The 12,662-nt window shown below is 46.9% G+C and overlaps 2 protein-coding genes across 2 annotated transcripts; one reads left to right on the top strand and one right to left on the bottom strand.

Annotated features, from left to right (window-relative positions):
- Positions 1 to 279: 279 nt before the first annotated feature.
- Positions 280 to 6,125, top strand: LOC100823805 (leucine-rich repeat receptor-like serine/threonine-protein kinase BAM1). The gene is made up of 5 exons (XM_003557567.4): positions 280 to 2,949; positions 3,324 to 4,254; positions 4,341 to 4,498; positions 4,620 to 4,716; positions 5,772 to 6,125. Exons 1-2 carry the CDS (start codon positions 363 to 365, stop codon positions 3,794 to 3,796), a joined length of 3,060 nt encoding a protein of 1,019 aa, XP_003557615.1. The 5' UTR covers positions 280 to 362; the 3' UTR covers positions 3,797 to 4,254; positions 4,341 to 4,498; positions 4,620 to 4,716; positions 5,772 to 6,125.
- Positions 6,126 to 7,403: 1,278 nt separating this feature from the next.
- Positions 7,404 to 10,651, bottom strand: LOC112269887. Its single transcript, XM_024457350.1, has 2 exons — positions 10,019 to 10,651; positions 7,404 to 8,513 (listed from the first exon to the last, which is right to left on the bottom strand). Exons 1-2 carry the CDS (start codon positions 10,616 to 10,618, stop codon positions 8,397 to 8,399), a joined length of 717 nt encoding a protein of 238 aa, XP_024313118.1. The 5' UTR covers positions 10,619 to 10,651; the 3' UTR covers positions 7,404 to 8,396.
- Positions 10,652 to 12,662: the final 2,011 nt, after the last annotated feature.

Below are 12,662 nucleotides of genomic sequence, written 5' to 3'. Positions count from 1 at the left end.
CATTTTGGCAAATCAAGTGCACTCGAACTAAGAAAAAGGTCCACGCTTGCTCAATTAACTAGGACACTAGTGAACAGCCAAAATTCCTAAACCCCCAAAAATAGCCAAATCAAAAGAAGAAGAAGTGAAAAAAACAACATCAAAAGAACAGTAGGAAAAAAATGAAGAAAGAAATCCCTAAAATCCAAAAAAGAATCACATGTTCTGCCAGTAAATTACAAGCCACTTGGAGTGAGCAGGCAGGAGTCCAGGAATGAAATTGACCACGAGCAAAGCTAAAGCTAGCTCTTCTTCTTCTCAGTCACACACTCCCCAGTCTCCACTCCCGGAGCCGGAGGCAACACCACCACCAACAACCAACAATGCTCCTCCCCCTCGTCCTCCTCCTCGCGGCGCTCGCCGCCATCGACCCCGCATCCGGCAGCGACGCGGACGCGCTGCTAGCGGCGAAGGCCGCCCTCGACGACCCCACGGGCGCGCTCGCCTCCTGGACCTCCACCTCCCCCAACCCCTGCGCGTGGTCCGGCGTCTCCTGCGCCGCCGGCTCCAACTCCGTGGTCTCCCTCGACCTCTCCGGCCGCAACCTCTCGGGCCGCATCCCGCCGTCGCTCTCCTCGCTCCCAGCCCTCATCCTTCTCGACCTCGCCGCCAACGCCCTCTCGGGCCCCATCCCGGCGCAGCTCTCCCGCCTCCGCCGTCTCGCCAGCCTCAACCTCTCCAGCAACGCCCTCTCGGGCTCCTTCCCACCCCAGCTCTCCCGCCGCCTCCGTGCACTCAAGGTGCTCGACCTCTACAACAACAACCTCACGGGCCCGCTCCCGGTCGAGATCGCCGCGGGCACCATGCCCGAGCTCAGCCACGTCCACCTCGGCGGAAACTTCTTCTCCGGGGCGATCCCAGCCGCGTATGGGCGGTTGGGGAAGAATCTGCGGTACCTCGCCGTCTCCGGCAACGAGCTCTCCGGGAACCTGCCCCCCGAATTGGGGAATTTGACCAGCCTCAGGGAGCTTTATATTGGGTATTATAATAGTTACTCTGGCGGGATTCCGAAGGAGTTTGGGAACATGACGGAGCTCGTCCGATTTGATGCCGCTAATTGTGGGCTCTCTGGCGAGATCCCCCCGGAGCTCGGGAGGCTCGCGAAGCTCGACACGCTGTTCTTGCAGGTGAATGGGCTCACTGACGCTATCCCGATGGAGTTGGGGAACCTCGGGAGCCTCAGCTCGCTCGACTTGTCCAATAACGAGCTTTCCGGCGAGATTCCGCCGAGCTTCGCGGAGCTCAAGAACCTCACCCTGTTCAACCTATTCCGGAACAAGCTCAGGGGTAACATTCCAGAGTTCGTAGGCGACCTGCCTGGCCTTGAGGTGCTGCAGCTGTGGGAGAACAACTTTACTGGAGGCATCCCGCGGCATCTCGGCCGCAATGGCCGATTCCAGCTGCTAGACCTTTCGTCGAACAGGCTCACGGGCACACTCCCGCCGGAGCTCTGCGCGGGAGGCAAGCTGCACACGCTCATCGCGCTCGGTAACTCCCTCTTCGGCGCGATCCCGGAGTCCCTCGGCGAATGCCGGTCTCTGGCACGCGTCCGCCTCGGCGAGAATTTCTTGAATGGTTCGATACCTGAAGGTCTCTTCCAGTTGCCGAATCTGACGCAGGTGGAGCTGCAGGGTAACCTCCTCTCCGGAGGCTTCCCGGCCATGGCAGGCGCGTCGAATCTTGGGGGGATTATCCTCTCTAACAACCAGCTCACCGGCGCATTGCCAGCGTCGATTGGGAGCTTCTCTGGGTTGCAAAAGCTGCTTCTTGATCAGAATGCGTTCAGCGGCCCGATACCGCCCGAGATTGGGCGCCTCCAGCAGCTCTCCAAGGCTGACCTTAGCGGCAATTCATTTGACGGTGGCGTGCCGCCCGAGATAGGGAAATGCCGGTTGCTCACCTACCTTGATGTAAGTCGGAACAACCTGTCTGCAGAGATACCACCGGCTATCTCCGGCATGCGGATACTGAACTATCTGAACCTGTCCAGGAACCATCTTGAAGGAGAGATACCTGCAACCATTGCTGCAATGCAGAGCCTCACTGCTGTAGACTTCTCATACAACAACTTATCTGGGCTTGTGCCGGCGACAGGGCAGTTCAGCTACTTCAATGCCACTTCCTTCCTAGGCAACCCAGGCTTGTGCGGGCCGTACCTTGGTCCATGCCACTCTGGTAGTGCCGGAGCAGACCATGGTGGACGCACCCATGGTGGGCTGTCCAGCACCCTTAAGCTGATCATCGTCCTTGTCTTGCTTGCTTTCTCCATTGTGTTTGCTGCTATGGCAATCCTGAAGGCCCGGTCACTGAAGAAAGCCAGTGAGGCACGTGCTTGGAAGCTCACCGCATTCCAGCGCCTCGAATTCACCTGTGACGACGTGCTCGATAGTCTGAAGGAGGAGAACATCATCGGCAAAGGTGGAGCCGGGACTGTGTACAAGGGGACGATGCGAGATGGTGAGCATGTTGCAGTGAAGAGGCTTTCGACCATGAGCCGTGGCTCGTCGCATGACCATGGTTTCTCTGCAGAGATACAGACGCTTGGGAGCATCCGGCACCGCTACATCGTGCGTCTGCTCGGCTTCTGCTCGAACAACGAGACGAATCTCCTGGTGTATGAATATATGCCAAATGGCAGCCTAGGAGAGCTACTCCATGGCAAGAAGGGTTGCCACCTGCACTGGGACACCCGGTACAAGATTGCCGTTGAGGCTGCCAAGGGGCTGTGCTACCTGCACCATGATTGCTCACCACCAATCCTGCATCGTGATGTCAAATCGAACAATATTCTTCTCGACTCTGATTTTGAAGCACATGTTGCTGATTTCGGGCTTGCCAAGTTCTTGCAGGACTCTGGCACATCAGAGTGTATGTCAGCCATTGCTGGTTCTTATGGCTATATTGCTCCAGGTGAAAGATCTATGCTTATTACAGTTTGCAAATGCCTATAAGCTATACATAGTACAGTCTGAAAATTATCCATGTGCAGTTCATAGATGAATTTAGATCGCTTCTTGATTTCTGATGCTTTAGCACTGGTTTTACACCTTGAATATGTTCTTTGATTTTTCAAGTCTCTGTTGCCTAACCTTTCCTGCTTATTTATCTGATATTGCATTCCAATTCATGTTATTAGACTGAGTTACACAACTATCATTGTATGAAATTTTGTTCTCTAGGTTTAACTTCACTAGCATTTGAGATTTCTATAAAAGCAGAGTGGTGGTTCTTTCCTTCTTCAATACATTAATCTTACATTGAATCTTCACTTCGTGTGTTTGCAGAGTATGCATATACTCTCAAGGTCGACGAAAAGAGTGATGTTTACAGCTTTGGTGTGGTGCTTCTTGAGTTGATCACTGGAAAGAAACCAGTAGGGGAGTTTGGGGATGGCGTCGATATTGTTCAGTGGATCAAGATGATGACGGACTCGAGCAAGGAACGGGTGATCAAGATAATGGACCCCAGGCTCTCAACTGTGCCGGTACACGAGGTCATGCACGTCTTCTATGTCGCATTGCTATGTGTTGAGGAGCAGAGTGTGCAGCGACCTACAATGCGGGAGGTGGTGCAAATCCTCAGTGAGCCACCGAAGCTGATTCCCAAGCAAGGAGAGGAGCTTCCTGGTAGTGGTGAAGGTGATGAGTTGGATCCTGCCATACCAGCTGAAACTGTGGAGTCAGTGAGCAATGAAGCCCAAGAGCAGCAGCAACTGAGCCCGAAGTCGTCACTACCTCCCAATCTCATCAGCATATGAAAAACTGTCAAGCTAAATTGTTGCCCTTCTTTTTTCAAATCTAAGTATTTAATTCTTGTAGACTTAAGAGTTTTTGGTATGCAGTACTCTGCATTTAGGGCGTGGAACGTAGGTATCCGAAGTTACAGTGTGGTATGTTATCTTAGGTATCTATGTTGTAAATATTAAGCTTCTTAAGTATCTAGTTTCCAGTTACGATCAGCCAACTGCTTGCGGAGTTAAGAGCTTAGGTATCTTGGAGCTATCCAGCTTCCATTCTGTAATGTAGGTACAAATAATTTAAGTCCTTTCTCCATCCAGTGTGGCATCATAGCCTTGACTCTGGAAATCAAGATATTTTCGAAGTGCTCTGTACTTTATGTGTGGCCTATTGAAAGTGAGCAGGTGTTTAATTCAGATGTTGCACTACCTTTCCCTCAAATCTGAAGGCAAAGAAGAAAAGCGCTTCTAAACATCTGGTGAACAAATGTCATCCACCATTTTGCTTGTGGTCAGTCTTTGTCTTATTATTATAAAGAAATTGACAGGTGGTTAGTTAATGCAGGCCATTCCTTGCCCCACAATATATAGGATGCTGCTACACAGGTGCCTGAAGGTATGCTGTCCTCAAATGCTTGCTTGCCTTGGCTAAGTTTACTGAAGATTATCACAGATAGGCCCATTTGGAACACACGAGTTTCGTCGGAACCTGGAAACTGGAAGGTAACTGTATAATTTCCATAAGGTTTCCTTACTTCTGAAAGGGGATAAAAATTGCACTACCTGTAAGCAGGTGACTGTTGTTCATTTGTTCAGTGACAAGAACCAATATCTCTGGTTGCAGATCAAGATCTGATCAGCAGAAGTAGTTGACTTTGACTGGTAGTGCAACCTAGCTTTGGAGTGAAGTGAAAGCAAGGAAAGGATTCCATTCCTCCAAGGTAAGGATGACTAGGGCAATCTCTTACCTGCCCAATATTTCTGTTAGGAGGTCAAAATTGTGTGATCCACGAGCTTGACACGGGTTACAAACTGCATCAGATCTGCCCGGTCCCAATGCTAGGAAGCATCACCATGTGTTAGCTCGTACTGGCGTTATTCATCATCCTCAATGATTCAGAACCCAGTTATGTATACAGACCAACTGGAGGGACCTCTTGCTAAGTGGGTCCCTTAGATCTGTAGTTATACACTGATCATACTCTCTAGTCCTTAGTTCTGTAGTTATACTATACAATGAGTATAGTCTTTTTCAATCTGGTGTTGAACTGTTGATGTCTGTCCTCCTATGAAGCAAGCCTCACACTCCTACTGCAACTCTGACGAGTAGATCTAAACAACCAGAGAGCATATGGATTATGCTGGTCAGTATTTAGTATTTACCATCTAAAAACTACTAATCCAATGCTACTCTCCTTTGCTGGAGGGATCGGTTGTCCGAAATCTATCTATTTTGTGTTTCTTTCTTATTCTGTGACTGTGAGAGTCAACATAAGTGTTGTATCTTGTATGAAAGCACCTCTTCTGTCTTTTGGAGCATTTCCTTGTTATTGTTTTAGCATTTCTTGATCAGCAGATATGGTGTCTCTAAACAGCATCATGCTGGTGACCCAGACCAACCATGCTTCTGGGTAGTCAACATCACCCACGATTTATATGTCTTTTGTGCTGTCAAAACCCTAGAGGTGCCTTTGTGAGACCAAAGATACCCAGATACCAATCCAAATGACTTGATGGTAATTAAGTGTGTGTTTTGGACTGATTGAGTTGAAAAGAAGACTTTTCTTCTGTGGTCCAGAACTGCAGGTCGTGTCTTTTGCGTTGGATCCACACTCACATGGTAGAGCCCTAAATATTTGCTCCATTTTTTATGGGTAATGATGCACATAGATACTGTAAAAAGGGGGACATACCAATGGTATTAGACTAATCATTCGCATGTGCAGTGACCTGATCCAATCTTGTCCTTTCCATCATCCTCTTCTCTTGTTTGCAGAGTGGATGGGGTGGAAAAGAAGCAGTTTCTGAATCATGTTTCAGAAAGGAATGAATAGTGTTTTTCAGAAGCTCCCAGCTGCAGAGCAATGCTTGCATGCATGCTACATGTGCAGTCAGTCAGCCAAAGAAAAGTAAAAGCTAGCTCAGTTGTTTCAGACTCCAGTAGACGGATCACACAGTTGCTGTGCTTGTACCGGTCTTGCCAGTGTCTGCAGCATGACATGTAAATCCAGTAAGGTTCAGTGAGCACGAGAGAAGATAAATTGTTTCCACCTGTAGTTTATCACTGAAACCCAAATGTAAGCTGTGATTGGCTAGCTAACGAGCATGCTCGGCTCGACTCTTAAATGCTCGTTATGCTTGTTAACTTTAACGATCTTCAAAAATCTGATCGGCTCTGTTCGTTTACTGTTGGCGAACGCTCGTTAAAACTCGTTCAGTGGAAAAAAAAAGAGCAGGAACAAATAATTACAAGAACACTTGCGACATGGCAAATCCCAAATACAAATCATACTGGAAATCGAAGAACTACCGAAAGAAAAAGAAATTGGGATGAAGAACTAGCAAGCAAACAAATGCTTCCCATCGATGTGCTTGCTTAGCTCTTTGAGCCCGTGCGAGGTGGGTTTTCTTGAACCTACTCGCCGAGTCCCGCGGCTGGATCGGGAAGACCGAAGGAGACGAGACTGTCTGTTGAGTGTTGGCTCGAGCTTTTTACTGGATCGAAGACGGAATTGCGCTAGGTGCCAGCAAACGGGCTAACGGACCAACTTGAGCCCGGTTCCTGGCGGGCCTCCCTGGCCGCTTCCTCCACCCAGTCGTGGCGAGCCTCCTGGGCCGGCTACTGGCGGGCCTCACAAACCGGCTCGACCACCCCGTAGGCCGCCGAGGCACGGTCCGAGCACAGCCCTGGCCAAGGCCGTGGGCGCCGCCGCCACGTGCGTCGCGTCGCGCGCGCTGCCGCTGACCTCCCCGATGGTGGGTTGCTTCTTCTTCTTCCCCCTCTGCCAAGGGCAGACAGTGATTGAGAAAGGAAGGAGAGAATAGCAGGGCAGGGCAGTAACTTTTTTTTTCCTTTTTCTTTTGAGAGAATAGCAGGGCAGTAGCTTTTTTTTTTCCTTTTTCTTTTGCGAGAATAGCAGGGCAGCAGCTGCTAGCTGTAGCCTTTTAGGGCGTTTGGATTTAGCATTTTGCACTGTTGTGCATATATACTGTATATACTAGCCAGCTCAAAGAGTTTTCTCCGAATACTTGTGTGAGCATATATGCAATTCCCCTTGTTAGCTCCACCTCGATGAGAAACTCACTCAGGGAGTCTGGATGTTAATCGTAATCTTGAACCTACTAAATCCAAATTCGGTCGGAGATTCGGAATTCAAAGCCAACAATGTACCGCCTAATGTTGAGCAGGGTTGATCAACATGAAGAGCTAGACAGACGGTAGTAGCTCACGCCAAGAAATTAATTGACCTTTCCTAACATGTAAGCAAGCATAGGAAAAAATAAATGTTGGGAATGTCTTACACATCACAATCCATGTAAATTTTTCATAAGGTTTCGCTTAATGCTATGAAGTTTATGACCAATTAGGTCAATTTAGACATACTCCTTATGAATCTACCATCTCCATTCCTGTGAAATTAATGTTACAGATAAGAAAAAAAAATCCCGCAAACCGAATGATACACATGAGGAAGCTCCGGGGTCCTCCTTTATTTTAATACAATCAGGGTTTCAATTGTATATTTTACACCGACACTCCGTTCAAAGTAGTAGTAGGAAATTAAGTGTATGGACCAATTAAACGCGCCAGCACTGCGCGCCGTCGCCGTGGAAGACGGCAGGGTTTCGCTTCGGCGGGGGGAACCATAGCCAGCAGTCGTACTTGTAGAAGAAGACCTCATCCACAAACCACACCTTGTACCTGAGCATCAGATTAGGCCCGGACATTTTACTCGGTATTCGGAGAGTAGCTCGACTCGTTTGGTACTCGGCTCGTTAAGAGTTCGGCTCGTTAGACTAAAGCATTGAGTAGAGCACCTCTTCAAACTCGTTAACACCAAAGAGCTTAACGACCCGAACTAGCAAGACTCGCGAGCATGCTTGTTACCTCGTTATCTGGCGTCTGGTGATCGAACCAAACACAGTAACCCACGACTTGTTAGGCCCAGCACACCCTCCCGAACAGCCCAATTGCCTGAATGCGGCCCAAGCCCAAGATTCGTTAGGTCAGTCAGGTCTCCAGTCTCCTCATCTCGTACTCTCGTCAAACTAATATTAGTCTTATGAGTGCTTCTGTATTGTACTGTATGAGGACACCGATGCTGTGTAATTTCTGCTAGTCTTATGAGTATTTGTGTTGTAGTCTGTAATGGTTATTAGTCTTATTTGTTATGGACTTATTATATGATGTTGTACACATGCTTTGCTTGTCATTTTTTCTGCATAGATGCTACCCATTTTTTTCACCGCTACCGAGCTTAACGAGCGCCCGACGAGCGCTCGCAAGCAATAAACGAACCGAGCCGAACAGGCTTTGATGTTCGTTAAGGTTAACGAGCATAACGAGCCGAATTCTTAACGAGCGAGCTCTTAACGAGTCGAGCATGCTCGTTAACCAGGCCTACATCAGATCCAAGGTGACCCTAACGTGCACCATCCCCGCGGCCCGCTCCCTCTCTAGCTCAGCCACCACGCTAGAGTCCACGGCCACCACGCCCCTGAACACGGGGTGAAGAACCTGCATATTCGTTAATTAATACTCCTTCCTTCTCATAAATGTTGACGTATTTGATTTCATTAAGGAAAGCTTTGCATAAATTATTATTTTTAATATGTGTTTCTTAAGCTATGAAATTGGTATCAATAAATTTGTTTTCAAAAGTTATTACCGATAATTATGATTCCCAAACATATAAATTACATAATGATAAAGTATTATCGGTCAAACTCTTGTATTAACAAAACCAAATTCATAAACTTTGTGAAAAGGAGGGAGTACAGTCCCCTGTTGATATGTTTCGATGACTTTTTTTTTCTGCCAGAAGTTACCAGGTTATGACCACATGTTTACCATGTTAATAGGAGGCGTATCCGGTGAAAACCACTCTTATGGTGCAAAATTCAAAAAATCCACAAAACTCGTGTTTAAATATTGTTCTAAAAAATTCCTACAAAAATTTCATATCTTGAAGGTGTAATGAAAGGTGCAAAAATTAAAGTATAAACTGAAATAAATTTGGAAGGAATTAAAAAGAGAAATATACAAATGAATAGCGCCAAACAACCACTATTCATGCTGAATTTGCTTTTTGGCTGCTACTTAACGCAATTAAGTTTGGATTTCAAATTTTTACACGTATATAAAACATTACTACTCTAACATATGTAATTATTTTGGGATTTTTTTTGAACTTTTTACAATGGAGTGCACAGTTTGGACCGTAAGAGCGGTTTTCACCGGATACGTCACTATGTTAATATCACTTTATTATCAGGTTATTGTCACTTGTTTACCATGTTAATATCCTTTAGGTGGCATCTTTTATTTGTTGAAAAAAATTCAATACTCACGCTCTAATTATTAAGATTTCATAACATTGCAATGTTTAAGTAATTTTTTATTTGGCAGTGGTATCTTCTATATCTAAGTAGGAGAAATCCACTACATGATTTCTCTCAACATGCAAGCATGCCACATCATCACATCATTAATATGTTCACACCTATTTAGCGAGAAACTCAGATTTGTTGCACATGCATGCATGATATTTTCCATCATGCTATCCTCATTATGTGAAAAATCTATCATACAATTTAATTCTATGTTTTGAGTTTTGGATACTCTTTCGTTTCTACTCACCTATATCTAAGTAGGAAAAACCCACTACATGATTTCTCTCAACATGCAAGTATGCCACATCATCACATCATTAATATGTTCACACCTATTGAGCGAGAACCTCAGATTTGTTGCACATGCATGCATGATATTTTCCATCATGCTATGCTCACTATGTGAAGAATCTATCATACAATTTCATTCTATGTTTTGAGTTTTGGATACTTTTTCGTTGCTACTCAATTTCACCCATGCATGTATTTCCGTAACAACGTGCGGGACATCATCTAGTATTTATTATTAATGGTTGTAACCGTTAACAACTAATATTATAAACAAACAACTCCTTGGTCAATCAAAATAAGGGCCGGCCCGGGGTTAAGTAAAGTAAAGTAGGTAGGTACGGTTGTGTTCTTTGGTCCCTGGCGGAAGGAGGTCGGGAAGTAGTTGTCGGCGGGGCCGAGCTTGGTGCCGTTGTAGAAGGCGGCGGCGCCGACGTCGAGGTACCGGATGCCAAGCCGGCGATGGGAGTTCCGGAAGCTGATATCCACGGACATGTCGTACCGGATCATCCTGCTGCCATTATCGGCATCACCGAGGACGTCGAGGCGCGCGAGGACGCCGCCGTCCATACGAGGGTGGAAGCGGTCGGGGCGGTAGAGGAACCAGACGAGGAAGACGGTGACGCTGAGCGGCGTCCAGAACTGAAGGCAGTGGCACGCGAAGGTGGCGACATGCTTGGCGCCGTCGACGTACCTGCGCTCCACGAGGCTCCACACGCAGTGGAAGGGGTGGCAGAGGCAGGTACAGCACAGGCAAAGCCCCGAGTCAAAGCACAGCTGCTGGCACCATAGCCCGCGGTAGGTCGCGGAGGAGGCGAGTGCGTCGCACACGCGCTTCCACAGCCTCGTCAGGCACGCGCGCCGGCGCCGCTCCAGCCTTTCCCGTTGCGCCTCTACCAACGCGTCCAGGCGCTTCCCTATACACGCGCATATGCATGCCATTTACTTTCCCCACTGAATTTGTTTGTTTTTCTGCAGCATATATATGCCTGTGTGCATATGCAGGGCTTGCTTAAATAGTCCTCCTTCCTGGATGGATGAAATCAGCTCCGGGTAGAGATGGAGGGGGAATTGGAATCGAGTCAGCTGGGGTTCATCCCTAAACTATCTCACAAGTCAATTATCTGATTCATCCGTAACTACCAGGCTGGCTGTCCGCCAAGCTGTAGCTTACATGTACAAATCACTGCCGGAGCTAGAATCAAAGGTCCTAGAAGTTTTCAGAACCTTCCGGAAGCTGCAAGCTAATTAATGGGCAAAGCCTGCATGATTTATGGGCCCATAAGACCACCGCGGAAGACCCGGGGCGAAAAGACATCCAAGTGTTGGGGCTGGGCGCGGGGCTAAGGTCCCCTAAATGCCCCGGCCCTAGATGGCCTCCTCAAAGGCAACCCCGTTGTAGAAAGGAGGGCACATTTCTAGAGGGCACCATGAGCCTGTGCCCCCCAAACCCTCAACCTCTGCCTCCCTCAAGTTCTACATTGGAGATTGGATCTAGATTAGTTCCTCTTTCTCTACTCTTTTTTTCCGGTAGTTGTTCGTGCTGCTGTCGAACAACTATTTCCGTCAAAATTTCGGGACGCGTGGATACGTAGGAGGGATCGTCTACTTTGACCCAGAGCGCGAGAAATTCTTGCGGCTCAGATGTATTACCTAGCTATGGAAATCTGCAATAGGCCTAACCAACATCTACTTTTTCTACATTGTTGGTGAGATTGATTGCTTATTACATCTTCATACATGATACTGGGTTGTTTGTACGGTAGCAAAATTTTGAATTATCAAGCACATTCCCCTATTGGAATTCCCCGGCTGCTTCACCTATCGATCGATGCACGCAATCATTTTTGTTGCAGTGCAGAGAGAGGTAGCAAATGGGGCCCCATGGTCCGCTCCATTATGGGGGGCGACCATACGTTGGCATGGCTCAGCCAAAGATGCCGCTCCACCAAAACCACAAAGATTACTAAAGGGGACACTAGGAGATCGCTCTCCGATCCCCATCGGGTTGTAGCAAGTCAAGGAGGCTGGCGCATGACACCAAGAAGTGACCTTCAGCGAGGCGGCATGACACGGGGGTGAGTTGGAGGCAGCGGTGCGGCGGCCAGAAAACGAGAGCCTCCTTGTCAGCGGGCGAAGCGTGCCGCGCGCGCGCCCACAGAGAGAGAGAGAGAGATGAGACCAAGATCCAGCAGATAGAGGGAGTGCAGAGAGAGAAGAGGAGAGAGATGAGAGAGCGCAACAGATCTGACGGTCGGGATCATGCCCCGCAGAGTGGTCACCCGAATCGGTGACGTGGAATTGTTTTTGCTGAAGGATAGGCCTTCGACAAAGCCAATTTTTGTTGTTAATTTTGCCGAATTTAAAGTATTTTTGGCTTCTAATTTCTATGCCAAGCGTATATACCCATAATGACACCATTCAAAAAAAATTGTACATAAAAGAGCTCTAGAAAATGATGAGTAATTATCTGTACATAAAATGTGGTGATTTAAATTCAATTCCTCGTCATTAATGCCAAATTAAATCACAGAAAAAATGCCAAATAACTAATGGGAGGAATTATTGCAAAACTTGGTTCGTGAAGCATGTACCACTTTAATTTTGTGTATTGACTTTTAATTTTATTTTCCAAGTTCACATATACATATAACACCGTGCCAAATATTTTACATTTTTTATTTTGTTTTGGTACAATTTCATTTTGTTTCCTATTAAACGGATCAAGGAAATGATAAATACTTAATTTACATAAAACTGGTGATTTTGATTCATTTTACTCATCATTAAAGCTAAATGAAAGCATGGTAAAAAAAATAAGGTTTGAGTGCTAAGTTCGGGAACTTCTTTCAGGAAAGTGCATTTTGTGAAGCATTTACCATTTTAATTTTATTTATTTATTTGTAATTTTATCCCTATTATATGCCCATAAAATGTCACCATGCCGAAAAAATTGTTGATTTTTGACAAATTTTTTAGTATTATT

This window comes from Brachypodium distachyon, chromosome 1, assembly GCF_000005505.3.
Source record: "Brachypodium distachyon strain Bd21 chromosome 1, Brachypodium_distachyon_v3.0, whole genome shotgun sequence".
Classification (NCBI taxonomy): domain Eukaryota; kingdom Viridiplantae; phylum Streptophyta; class Magnoliopsida; order Poales; family Poaceae; genus Brachypodium; species Brachypodium distachyon.
Note: the sequence above shows the minus strand (reverse complement) of the source record. Positions and strands in the feature narration are given on the sequence as shown.